At 34.9% G+C, this 13,221-nt stretch overlaps 2 protein-coding genes and 1 pseudogene across 2 annotated transcripts; 1 reads left to right on the top strand and 2 right to left on the bottom strand.

Annotated features, from left to right (window-relative positions):
• Positions 1–698: 698 nt before the first annotated feature.
• LOC130993436 (uncharacterized) lies at positions 699–3,992 on the top strand. The gene is made up of 4 exons (XM_057918315.1): positions 699–1,277; positions 2,183–2,444; positions 3,314–3,381; positions 3,602–3,992. Exons 1-4 carry the CDS (start codon positions 1,143–1,145, stop codon positions 3,842–3,844), a joined length of 708 nt encoding a protein of 235 aa, XP_057774298.1. The 5' UTR covers positions 699–1,142; the 3' UTR covers positions 3,845–3,992.
• Positions 3,993–5,436: 1,444 nt separating this feature from the next.
• Positions 5,437–6,177, bottom strand: LOC130993434 (uncharacterized; annotated as a pseudogene).
• On the bottom strand, positions 5,437–11,464 carry LOC130993435 (uncharacterized). Its single transcript, XM_057918314.1, has 11 exons — positions 11,391–11,464; positions 11,244–11,344; positions 9,596–9,774; positions 9,148–9,209; positions 8,431–8,632; positions 8,275–8,334; positions 8,085–8,197; positions 7,948–8,016; positions 7,814–7,865; positions 7,595–7,736; positions 5,437–6,631 (listed from the first exon to the last, which is right to left on the bottom strand). Exons 3-11 carry the CDS (start codon positions 9,770–9,772, stop codon positions 6,615–6,617), a joined length of 894 nt encoding a protein of 297 aa, XP_057774297.1. The 5' UTR covers positions 9,773–9,774; positions 11,244–11,344; positions 11,391–11,464; the 3' UTR covers positions 5,437–6,614.
• Between the last annotated feature and the right edge of the window lie 1,757 nt (positions 11,465–13,221).

Below are 13,221 nucleotides of genomic sequence, written 5' to 3'. Positions count from 1 at the left end.
CATAAAATATATTTAATTAAAAATCATGATTTAATTTGATATGCATTTTAATTATTTTATAATTAGTCGAATTACACAATTTTAGAAAGAAATAAAACAAAAAAAAGATAAAGAAATAAAATTATAAATAAACCTTTAATTTTATTATAACTATTCAATTTTAATACTCTCTCCGTTCTAATTAATTTGATCAACATTTTTTGTTGGATAGTCTCAATTAAGTTTATCAATTTTCTCATATGAAATACATATAAGTAGGAAATATCTAATTATTTATTAATTTTTTTACAAGCACACTTAAAATACTAATAATTTCTTAAATTTTGCGTTGAAAAGAAGTTGACTAATTTAATTGGAATGAATAGATTATAGATATTGTGACCGTTGCACTTCAAACATTGCGATATAATTAAAACTTGTGGAAAAATATCGATTTTAGTGCAATTAATCCTTAAATTGTTATTTCCTCAAAAAAAAAAATCCTTAAATTGTTTCAAACTGCTTTTTTTTAAGAAAAAAATTAATTAAATTTGAACAAATAATTGAGATTTACCGCTTCAATGGCCAATAGTTAAATCCACGACCTGGAAGTTGACCTATACGATTGAAACTATCAATCTAAGATCTAAAGAGCATGTAGTTGGATTTGTAATTCATTTCTAATAAGAGTCCCTTCATTAATTACAAAGTAATAAATTGAAGATCAAGAAAAATAGAATAATATTGTGATAAAGTGGAATACTGGTTTGTCTTAGAGAAGTGAAGAAGGCCACGAAACAAACACAGAAGATATTCCAAAACATCAGCAATTAGCATGTATATATATACATATTCATTCATACACGATTGATTAATTTGATTTGAAAAAATAAGAATAAGAATCCAAAGGAAGGGGGAAAGGGGAAACCCCGCCCCGCCCCGCGCACTACAAAATTCACCCCTTTTCTTTTCCCTCTCTGTCTCTGCGCACATCGAAGCAAAACCCCCCCATTTGCTCACAATCATTGTGTTCTCTCTCTCCACCACCTCTGCTCATGCTTTCAAATTAAAGTGTGATTCCTTCAATATACATTCATGTGAATGTATATTGAGAGATAGACAGAGAGTAGATAGTGTTGTTAGGGGATTTGAATTGAATTAGGATGACGGAGGTGATCCTCCATGTATACGACGTGACTAATAGTGGCAACGACAAAACCAACAACACTATTTTGCAGATCAACAAGATCTTCAAAGATGGAATTGGTCTCGGCGGCATCTTCCACAGCGCTGTTCAGGTTCCTCTCCATTTGCCTAGTCTTTTCTGTCTATGCAACTTCATTATTCATGCTTACTTTTTATTTCTCAAGCTTTCACTTCCACTTCCTTTTCATATGATTTTTTCATCGATTAGTTCGTGGAGTAGATCTAGGGTTTTTGATTTGAAGCAAGCATTTGCTTGCGGTTTCGGGTTTAGGCATGCTGGAAATCTGTCGCCATCGAGCTCTCAGATTCTTTTACTAGGCCGGTTAGTGGAGTGCATCTTCTTTGGTTGGCTGTGAGCGGCGTCAGTTATTAGAAGGACTCGAGATTTGGTTTTGAGAATTCAGGTTGCATTCATTGAGCATGCGCTGGCCATTTTTTTCAGTTCAAATTTAAATGACAAAAAACTGGGTGGGTGGATTTGTTGGGGGATTAACATTTATGATTTAGCAATAGCAGTATGATTTAAGTTCAGGTTGGTATATATTGGATCATGCAACATAATTTACCTACTGATGATGTTAATTTCTCTCAATGTGGCTCTGTTTCTTTTTTAACTCCTCAGTAAGAATTTAATGTGTAAGGATTTTATTCAAAGCACTCCAATAAGTAATAAGGACTTGAGTTTAGAAGCCTACTCTCGGTTTTTGTTTCCTGAAGATGGTGAAGTTTATTATATTTTGCCCTTCTCTTTGAACTAGTCCAAAGTTTATACACGCCCAAGTGCCTTTGGTTATGCATATCATTTTATATACTTAAGTTATTGCATACTCATCATTTCGTTGTGTTTTGATTGGTTTGCTTATTTTTTGTTTATCTTGTTGAGCACTAATTATGTTATGTCATATGTATCACTTGGCTATGGTTTGCTTATTTTCCTGTTACTTATAGAGTTGAGGCCTCTGTTGTTCCCTTGGTTAAAATTTTACCTGCTCAACAGGTTTATGGAGATGATGAATGGTCCTTTGGGTTCTGTGAACACGGTACTGGTGTGTTTAGCTGTCCCGCAACGAAGAATCCAATGTACACATACCGTGAAACTATTAGACTTGGGAAAACATCCTTCTCTATCTTCAAGGTCAATCAGATCCTGAGGGAACTCAGTAGAGAGTGGCCTGGACAATCATATGATTTGCTATCCAAGAACTGCAATCACTTCTGCGATGAGTTATGTGAAAGACTTGGTGTGCCAAAGCTTCCTGGTAACTTAAGTTCCTGGCTATTTCACTAGTACTCTTTCGCTTGGAAATCAATTTTTGTATGGATTGCACTGGTCATTTTGAATTTTTTTTGGGTTTCAATATTGAAGTATTCGTTGCACATATTAATAATTATTGCTCTTTGTTCTTCTGATGTATGACTAGTATATTGGCAAGTAATGGAAGGTTGGCCTTTGGTTGGGTTTAAAGAATATATTTATTTGTCCCACAGTTTACTATTTTACCATCTGAAGCAAATTTGTATTTAATGTTTTATCACACAACAAGTTCAGTTAACGTGCTGAAGCTATTGAAGAATGTGAGATTATTTACATTAGAATTTTGTTGAATTTTAGACCATTTTGTGTATTTGATAATATGTACTTAGATGTCCCTACTACGACAACGAAGTGCAACCCCATTGGTAAGATGCCTCCCCTTCAACCATTAGATTGGGGGTTCGAGTTGCCATAGGAGGGAAATAGGGAACCATTATTGATCCTCCTATTTTTTAATTTGGTTTAATTTTTTTAAAAAGATGTCCCCTACCACATCAAATCAGAGTAGAAATAAAGTGAATTAGTGTATGTTTAATGAGCTGTGTTGAAATTTGAGGCTTGACTAAATTAATTTTTATAGAGATGTAGTTAGAAAGTTAACTATAAAGTTCTCTCAAATGTAAACAGATTCCCTTCCAGCCCACATCCTCTAGATTCTGCTTATGGGCTGCCAAGGACACCCAACTTTGTTTGTGAATTGATGTTGGTGATTCGTAGCAGAAGTCCATACTATTATCTTGGAGTAGATATACTTATTTCTGTGCCCTGTATTTAATTTCGTTACCACTTCTGACATCTATGGTTCTATAACAGGATGGGTTAACAGGCTTGCTCATGCTGGAGATGCTGCTGTTGAAATAGCTGGAAACACAGCCTATCGTGTAAGCTTTGAAGTTTTGTTAAAATGAATTTGGATTTTTCCATTTGAACCTTGCTTTGGTTTTAGTCTGCATTGCCTTCCTGCCCCAATAGCTAGAAATTTAGACATAGTCTGCTCCTTGGCTTTCATTGTTCGGTCAAACATATAGGAACTTGATGTGCTTGTATGGCTTAGCTGTAGATGTGGGTTTTGCTTGGTCTTTACTTGCATTGGTGTTGCAGTTGAGGCAAGCAAAAACCGAGATTGTAAGTGCTAGCAAAGTAGCATACCGGTATCTGGCTGGAGTTGCATCGAGCAATTCGGCAGTTGGACCTGAGTCTCCTGGAAACTCCAGTAGAGGAAGTCCGAGATTCCACGGTACGTGGTTCAAGAACCTTATCTCACCTGGTGCAAAGCCATCTACTAGTTCAGAACGTGATCAAGTGGTGGTAAAGCAACCTTCCCTCTCTCACCGCGATGTCTGATACCATCCTTGTCGATTTGTTGTATAATATTTTATTTCATTCAATTGTGAATTTCCTCAGTTTCAACATCTTAAACAAATACTATATCACACTGTTTTCTATCTTCGTTTTCCAAAATCAATTTCAGTCAAGTAACCTTCCATGTTTAGTAATGTCATATTTTTGCTTCGTAAATGTCACTATCATGGCAAGTGTTCTGTTAATGAAAGAAATAGACCATCCTTAAATGAGTTTTTATTGTTATTTTCCCTAATCTAATCAGCATTCCACTATAACCGGACCCCACCACCAACTAAACTTCGCAATCGCTCTTTTATAGATTAATAATAATAATAATTGGAGTTTATTTTATTTTGTCAGACTTTGTTAAAATGAACAAGCAAACTCGAGTTTCCGCTGACTTAGGTTTGTGATCTAGCTCGTAAAATCTAAGACTATTCTATTAATTTACCATTTGACTTATAATTAAAATTTCATAAGTCGTCTGAACATTGATGTGATATTCAATTTTGAGATGTTTCTCTATACAATCCTGACTATATTATGTATTGTTTTTCATGGTCATTTACAAATATGATCGTCTTGGTCTTAGAAATCACCGTGCATTCCGTTTTCATTAAATCTCATATATTCTTATCTTAATTTACACGAGATACGAAATTGGCTGTTTATTTTGGAGCAGTGATATTTGAATGCTCATACAATCTGGATTAAAACAAAACATCAAGTTCGTGAAGCGCAGTCTGTTGATAAGACGTTTCACCTCCAACCAATAGGTCGGGAGTTCGAGTCACTTAGAAGGTTAGAGTGTGAGTGTGTTTTTTCTTTCTTTTGGTGTAACAATTTTTTTTTAAAGTTTTAATTTATCAAGATAATAAACAAATCAAACTCAAATAATGTAACATTCTGCTTGGTCGGTTACACCTACTTCCCCACCACACTCTCTAACCCCACTTGTATTCATAATGCTACCAACGGCCAACCACGCATCACGTAGAATGGTTGCAAAATTTAGAAAACAATTGAAGATTCTAGAACAAACGCATACAATGAATTTTAATATTAACTATTCCTCTCCACTCTCTCTCTTTCTCTTTTTCACATCCTTTACTTAATTCCATTATTTTTCTAGCCCGAGTAAGTGGCAGAGGGAGGTGGTATAAGCATCAACAAATTTCAGTGCGAGTTTGCTAGTTTTTATATCTTGTTTGAATATATAATTGAAACCCGCAAGAAAATCAAATTTTAAAATCAGGCTGATCGACCTAATTAGCTTTAGGTCATTTTTAAAGTTCGCTTCACTTCAAAAAGGGGGCAAGCAACAATAAATTCAGTTTGGTTCAACACATCAACTTTCTATAATATTTGGTCTCAATTTCTTCGAGTCGGTTTACTAAACAAATTGATTATTATTTTAATAAGTAGTTTGATTTGATTGGATAATCAGTTCCTTTTCTTTCGGCACCATACATATAAATGACATTGGATACAAGAGCATAAAAATATTTCTATCAGGCAGTGCATAGCAGACAGAACAATTTGACAAAATTGTTATGTATAAATATGAATTTTCTTCTGCATTTACCAATGAATTTTGATGATCCTGAGCAAGCTAAGCAACCTTTACTTCAATATCAAATCATAATTTGAGAATATAGGAAAGTGAACTCATACCTGATTTACATAATGAGAACAAATTTGAATATACCCTCTCAAGATACTTACATATGGTTGAAGACAAGAGCACCTACCTCCTCCTCTTCCTCATCAGCTATGCTAACAGCCTGTGCAGCCAGATATCCAGCCGGACCCACATATTCTTCTCCAAAATATCGAGGATAGAAGCTGCTCCCGAGATCAGATGAAGCCAGGAAATGATAATTTCTCCCGAGACTCCACATGCGCCCATACAGATGAGCATCACAGATGCCAGCCACATTTTCGTTTGAATAGCTCGATACATCATGACAATGAACAAGCGGAAGTCCTCTCCCCATAAAGATGGGGGTATTGTTGGTATGATCCCAGCACGGCAGCTCTTCATGCTTCTTCAGCAATACCTTACTCGAATCATCAGAGTCTTCATTAAGTAGGACTTGCAGTGCGAGTGTGCGACTGCCTCAGCTACAGCGGTGCCTTCTTCATCCAGCCTGTCCTGTTCTTCTTTCTTCTTCAGCTTCTTCTTTTCCAGCTCAGAGCAAATGGTCAGAAGTAACCAGAGCTTTCCCCAAGCGCCTTTTTTTCTTTTCAGCTTGTTTAAGGCGGTCTAGATCATCCTTCACCGGTTTCTTCTTGCCTTTTTTAACACCAGATGCTGCTTTACCACATTCCATTATATCCCGTTACAGTAGCTTGTTATGCTACACTCTCCTACGATATTTGCTCGGATTCTCTTTCTGGATTCCCTTTCAGTTTTCCCAAGTAAACATCTCTATAGATCTATACATTGTCTCATTACCTATATCTTTCCTGTAACTAGTTACTAAGTACTCAAAACAAATTAGTAAAAACTTTGAAAGATAGAATTGAACCAAATCTATTAGACTTCTAACCGCACACCTTCAGGTCTGAATGAACTCAATCTAGGCACACTACATCCCCAGACAGAAATATCTGGCAATAAAAGAAGTGTAAACTGGTAAGAACTTTTGTGTCTGGCCCACATCGTTCCTCTCGATTTCCCACAAGTCTTACCAATCATTTAAGGCACACTTGATTAAAGATGGACAAACTGATTGTAAAACAAGTATTGCTTTCAGATTAGTAACGCTCACATGGACTGCCCTCCTGCAGCAATGATACATAACTCAGTATACATCTCCCAACAGTAAAGCATAATTAAACATAAATTCCAATCAAACACGCCCAATCATACAACAACCACTAAATTCAGATAACTCCAATGACCATAACATCAAATCCGAAAATATGTCCAATCTTTTACCACTCAAAAGTGATTAAATCAAAGATAAAGATAAAAATTGGCAAGAAAATTTAGACACTTCAAAAAGAATATTCAAATTTAAAATTCTACTATACAAAAACTGAAGAGACTTCTATTTCACTAAAAGAGTAAAGACTTACAATCCTACGTTTTCCATTTGCTGAATCACAGTGTCCCCAATTTTTTCGTCAAATAAATTTCTATCGATACTATAAGCTAGTTGGATTTCACTATCAAACCATTGTTACATAGATATTTGTCACCAAATCCAGATCCCACTGATGGAAGAGAATGCCTCAACCAATTGAAAACACCATTAAACAGGGCAAAGATCCAAACCTAATATGCGAGATAACAAAAGCCCTCCAGATATTTAGCAGAGGGCAGATTTAGCATAGGCGTGCCAAAACCTCAATTACAACATTAAAAAATCCCTTTCACAAGTAATCTGGCATCAGATGAAAATTCCGCAAAATATATCACCAAAATTCCACCAAAAGAATCCAATCAAACAATAAAAATCATGAAGTAACAATATAAAGCGCACTTGTCCGAGTGAATGAGAAAATTGAAACATAAGAAAATGTAGAAAAATTTTATCACATCACTTTTTTATCTAATGTTCTCTAGGGAGAAAAATTATCACATCATTACCCCATGATAATATTTAAGGGGATACAAATTGATGAAAATTATATATCATGTGAAAAGAGTGAAAAAATAGTGAAAATTTATATTTTCCATCCTTTTTCATCAAAGAGAAGTCACCCTAAAATGTCTAAAATTAGGTCCAAATAGTTGCTAACCATTAGTGGCAATGATTGTTGGTGGGTAAAAGTCTATATCCTTTGGAGGACCTTTCCAGAGGTTGTTTTGAAGGTGTAGCTGCTTGGGTACAACAAGCTCAATCCCCTTCCCCGATTCGCAGAAATATCTTTCAAGTATCTTCTGCAGACCAACACATAAAGTCATAAACATCATTTACAGTGTGGTGAATATCCAAGTTTCGCAGATGGTAGACTCACCACAGCAGCGTAAGCATCAAGTTTTCCTTCACGCACAGATTTACTGACTCCTCTGCAATATTATAATTAAACATCATAAGTATCATAATATCTACAAGAATGAGTGAGAGAATGTAAATGGAGGAGATTATAACGTGGCTATCATGTGATCGAGCGCCTCAGAAGAGGTTCCGTGCTCATCCTGTAGGTATACTCTCCATCCCCTGCATCAACATCATTTATTACTCACAAGAATCTCTAGATCCCTCAAGTAGACATAGATAGAACGTACCTCTCTGCCGCCCGAACCGCAAACCTTCCGGCCACACTACGAACTTTGTTCGACTGCTCTGTTTCCTTCCCCTCGCTGCTCTTTGGAAGCCCAATTATAAATTCATCCACTTCCTATTATCATCACCAAAACTCAATCCACCAATACAAACCTCACGTCAACTTTTACAATCTCACAATATAACACATACCTGCTTTTCAGCGAGATCAAGAAGTCTAAGCTCAAGCTTCTGCCCTCGTAATTTAAGTACCTAATCAAACCACCACAATGTATTACTAACATATAGTACAAATTAACCAGTTTAGACTCCAAGGTTATTTATACCTATTCTATTATTAATAATTACCGTTAAGGGGCGAACTATGAAGCCTTTGCTAATGGCAACGCCCGTCCGTGACAATCCCAAATCTACCCCTAGGCTAAACCCGCCGCGCCATGACGGATCATGCTTCCGGCGAACGGTGTTCAGGGGAATTTGCTCCTCCCAGGCCACTGACTCCGGCGCCGCTACCGACAATTGCACTCCTCTGCATGGAGAAATTGAGTTTCTGCATTGATGTGAAGAGGAAGAAGAGGGTTTAGGGGTTTTAGAGCAATGAATTGAATCGTGATTTTAAAGTTTCGTTATCCCACCGTGCTAGGCAGATAAGGAGAGCTGGGTTTATAAATTGCCACTTGAAATAAGGAAGTATTATGTAGACCATACCTTTTTTTTAAATAATAGATCTAATCATTTAGTAATTTCAATGTCATTTATGAAATGTTTTATCATTCTAATTTGTAATAACTTTGAGACTTTTAACTTTTTTTATGGTATCAAATTTTGTACTATCAATTTGTCGTGCTTCTTGAGGAACTCACCTTTCTTAATAACGATTTCATTATTCCAAATTGAAAGAGCGTAGAACCATTGATTTTGTTGGGTGCTATATGCAGATAATCACTTTTGTTGATCAAAAACTAAAATACATCTCAGGTTTTGTAAAAAGGGACTAGTATTACATTCATCATTCATGGACAAAGAAGGCACATATTCATAAAAGTTATTGCAAAAGAAGCGTACCTGATAGGAGGGACTTTTATAGTCAGAATAAGATAGCGGAGTGGAACTTCAACTTTTCTTACCTAAATGTCAAATTTATATCAATTCGGGTAATCATAGGAGAAACAGCAGAGCATCAAAATCTTGAAAACATGACTTCAAGATTTATATTTCATTAAGAACTTTAAAATCCTTCCAAAGTCCAATATAAATGACAACAGGTCAACAAGTGAAGTGGCATTCTATCATTCATAAAGTAGAGAATCGGATTGACCAACAACTAACACTCCAAAACCCACAGGCCATACCATAAAGCAATTAAGTAATGTTACAAAGATAAATGACTGAAGCTTCCCGGCCACTCCACGTTAAACCCACATAACCCCAAAAAATATGACATTAGAGACCATGAATATCAACAAATTTCCCCAAATTGAAACGGAACTCAAAACCTTTCCCCAACACATACCTTATTGCTAACGGAACACAAGCGCCTACCACAACCCTTCAGTGGCGGCCGATTAAATTTGGCTGGAAACTGAGCAGAATTAGTGCTTCCTTTACTATGGCTACAACTACTGCTGGGCCTCACATGAATACATCCTAAAATTGGTTTTGTGTTGAATACGATAGCTGAGGTCTGCATAACTGGGAAATCAAGGAGAACCAAAGATTAATGTGAATTGATGGAGTTGAAGATAATTACAGAATTGGAGAAGACATTGTGGGGAAAACAGAAATTGTTTTTACATAAATGAACTGATTTGAACAGTTGAGTTGGGTGTGGATGGGGGGTGGTCAGTCACTGTGATGCCATACAGCCAGAATTGAACTAGTTACTGAACATGAATTCCAATCAAACACGCCCAATCATATAACAACCAATGAATTCAGATAACTCTAATTACCATAACATCAAATCCGAAAGTATGTGCGAGTATCCAATCATCTACCACTCAAAAGTGATTAAATCAAAGACAAAGATAAAGATTGCTGCAAGAAAATTTAGACACACTTCAAAAAGAATATTCAAATTAAAAATTCTACCATACAAAAACTGAAGAGACTTCCATTCACTAAAAGAGTAAAGACTTACAACCCTACGTTTTCCTTTGCTGAATCACAGAGTCCCTCAAATGAATTTCTATCGATACTATAAGCTAGTTGGATTTCACTATCAAACCATTGTTTCATAGATATTTGTCCACTGATGGAAGAGAATGCCTCAACCAATCGAAAAAACTATTAAACAGGGCAAAACCCTCCAGATATTTAGCAGAGGGCAGATTTAGCATAGGCGTGCCAAAACCTCAATTACAACATTAAAAAATCACTTTCACAAGTAATCTGGCATCAGATGAAAAATCCGCAAAATATATCACCAAAATTCCTCCAAAAGAATCCAATCAAACAATAAAAATCACGAAGTAACAATATAAAGCTCACCTGTCCGAATGAAGGAGAAAATTGTGGTGAGAGATTAGAGAATAATGAGTGTGATGTGTAGGTAGTGCGTGAAGGCGGGAAGCGGGGTGTGGTGGAGACTGGAGAGTAGGGCTGGTACCCGGTCCGGTTCGGTTTTAACCGAATCGGTTTATCGGTTAACCGGAACCGGATAAGTGCCATTTTGTTAACCGAAAATCGAATCGGTTTATACTTCGGTTAACCGATTAATCAGTATCGGTTCAGTTAACCGGACCGGTTAATCGGTTAACGAATTACCCGATTAATTCACGATTAATCCACTGATTAAACCACTTTTTTACTCCACATATCAATAGACACGTCTCAATCTCATCAATTGCTATTCTGAAGATTTGGAATTGTTTGTGTATCAATGTGCAGGCATAGGGTAATGTAATTTTCTCCCTCAAACCATATTCCTTTCTTATTTTCGAAACTATACATTATAATTTCCAATACATTTAGCCAAGCACCTTTTCATCTGACATACAATCCAATCCAACTTGTAAACTTAGCTGAAAAGACTAGGAGTATAATTTAACATTGGAGCTGAAATCATATTCCTGAGACTCTTCAACAATCATTTCATACACGGAGCCTTCAACAAAGTTTGGATAGTTTGTAGTCAGGAACTGGAAAAAAAATAAAAATACCTTCAGGCCACCGGAAAGTCGTTCTGCCTGGGTCAGATTCAGGCCGCTGGAGAGGGGGCTGCGGCCTGCAGGCTGAGCACGGGGGGCAGCGGCGCCGGTGGACGGTGGGAAGAAGCGTCGGTGGCCGGTGGGAAGAAGCGCCGGTGGCTGGAATGTGGGAGAGACACAAAGCTGGCGCTGCTTAGGCAGATGCGGCCGAAATCTGCTGTGCAGTGTGAATGAATGCCCTAATTTGTGATTTTAGAGTATTTTTTAAATTATAATATAATAAAATATAAAATAATTAATTAATTTAATAAATAAACCGGTCAATTCGATTTAACCGTTTAACTAGAAATATAAAAATCGATAATCGAACTGAACCAGTACCGATAACCGATTTTTACCGATTCAATTACGGTTTTAATCGAATAACCGAAACCGATTTACCAGCCCTACTGGAGAGGGATAAAATAGCTGATCACATCAAGGGAAGATGAGTATGAGAAGCAAGGCCAATTTCGGAATTTCATATCTAGCTCACATCTTTTTTAAAAAAAATAAATTAAATGAGTAAATAAAAAAAATTGAAGATCACACGACGATAAACTCGAACTCAGGACCTTAAACCTTGAGCATGCCATTAACCATCTATCAGTAGATCAACGCACACACTATAGATCACACATTTCCATCTTAATATTGTTGTTCGTCCACAATTTCTGATTTTTAACATTTATTTACTTTTAAACAAAAATATATAAGTAGCAAAAACAAATTGTGAAAATATCATTACTTCCTTTGATAAAAATTATTCATAATTTTCATTTTCCCTATGTGCATGAAATATCCTTTTAATTATATTTTTAGAAATAATTTTATCATCACTTTTAAAAAATTTAAATATTTATGTATATTATCACTAATGATCCACATAAATCTATTAATTATCGCTACTTTTCTTAAATTGAGAAACTCTACTCATTAAATATAGGGGTTTTTGCAAATAAAATCACGAACAATTTTAAATTTGCAATTTTAACATGACTTTTGAAATGTGGCGAATTAAATCATAACCTTTTCATTTTTTGCAATTTCGTCTCCTCAATTTTTTTCGGCCATCGTAGTGATGAGTTAGAGCTTACATGGATTATTTTTTTCCACGTAATTAATTTCTAACTAAGATTAAATTGCTGACTAAGATTAAAACAAAATCGAAACCTAATTATTTTATTTTACTTCTTTTTCGTCTTTTATAAAAATATATTTGATGTGTATCTTAAGTTAAAGATCATGACAAGATCTTCAATTTGATTTAAAATTCATTAAATATGAATTTGAAATAAATAATTTAAAATTTTAAAGTGATTATTTGTCTCTCTCCTGTCTCTTTTACAACATTCTTTATTTTTTTTCTCTTTCTCCTTATTTTGTTATTATATTATTTCTATTTGTATCTCTTTCTCCTACAAAATTTATATATCTTCTCTTATCTTTTGATTAAAAAATATAATATTTATTTGTTGAATTATTTTATCAAAGCATACATAAAACTATTTAAATTAAAAATATTAATTAAAAAATATAATGCACAATTATCAACAAATATCGAGACAATAGTATAAAATTATTTATTAATTTTAATTTTAATAGAAAATAATAATCAATAACAAAAAACTTTCGGTAAATTTAATTATTATTATACAATACTCATTGAACTTAATATTATACTCCTACTCATTAAGTTGATAAAATTATTAATTTATTACTATACACTATTTTAAATCAAATACTAATATTTAAATTAATATATTTTTTGTTATTAATTAATTGAATTCATAAATAATAATATTTTTACATAATTTCAAATTTTAAAAATAAATAAATATATCGTGGCCGTGCATCGCACGGGAGGGCATACTAGTTTAAGGAAAATGGGGGATATTGAAATAAGTTCGACGAAAAAGAAGAAAAATAAAAGAATTAGGTTTTGATTTTA

This window comes from Salvia miltiorrhiza, chromosome 7 (genome assembly GCF_028751815.1).
Source record: "Salvia miltiorrhiza cultivar Shanhuang (shh) chromosome 7, IMPLAD_Smil_shh, whole genome shotgun sequence".
NCBI classification, from domain to species: domain Eukaryota; kingdom Viridiplantae; phylum Streptophyta; class Magnoliopsida; order Lamiales; family Lamiaceae; genus Salvia; species Salvia miltiorrhiza.
This window is presented reverse-complemented; position numbering and strand designations above follow the sequence as displayed.

Coding starts and splice junctions, on each gene's coding strand:
- LOC130993436 (XM_057918315.1), top strand. CDS start 1,143: ATGACGGAGGTGATCCTCCATGTATACGACGTGACTAATAGTGGCAAC. Junction 1,278..2,182: donor TCTTCCACAGCGCTGTTCAG/GTTCCTCTCCAT, acceptor CCTGCTCAACAG/GTTTATGGAGATGATGAATG. Junction 3,382..3,601: donor CTGGAAACACAGCCTATCGT/GTAAGCTTTGAA, acceptor TTGGTGTTGCAG/TTGAGGCAAGCAAAAACCGA.
- LOC130993435 (XM_057918314.1), bottom strand. CDS start 9,772: ATGCAGACCTCAGCTATCGTATTCAACACAAAACCAATTTTAGGATGT. Junction 8,633..9,147: donor ATAAAAGTCCCTCCTATCAG/GTACGCTTCTTT, acceptor ACATCAATGCAG/AAACTCAATTTCTCCATGCA. Junction 7,737..7,813: donor TTGATGCTTACGCTGCTGTG/GTGAGTCTACCA, acceptor GTTGGTCTGCAG/AAGATACTTGAAAGATATTT.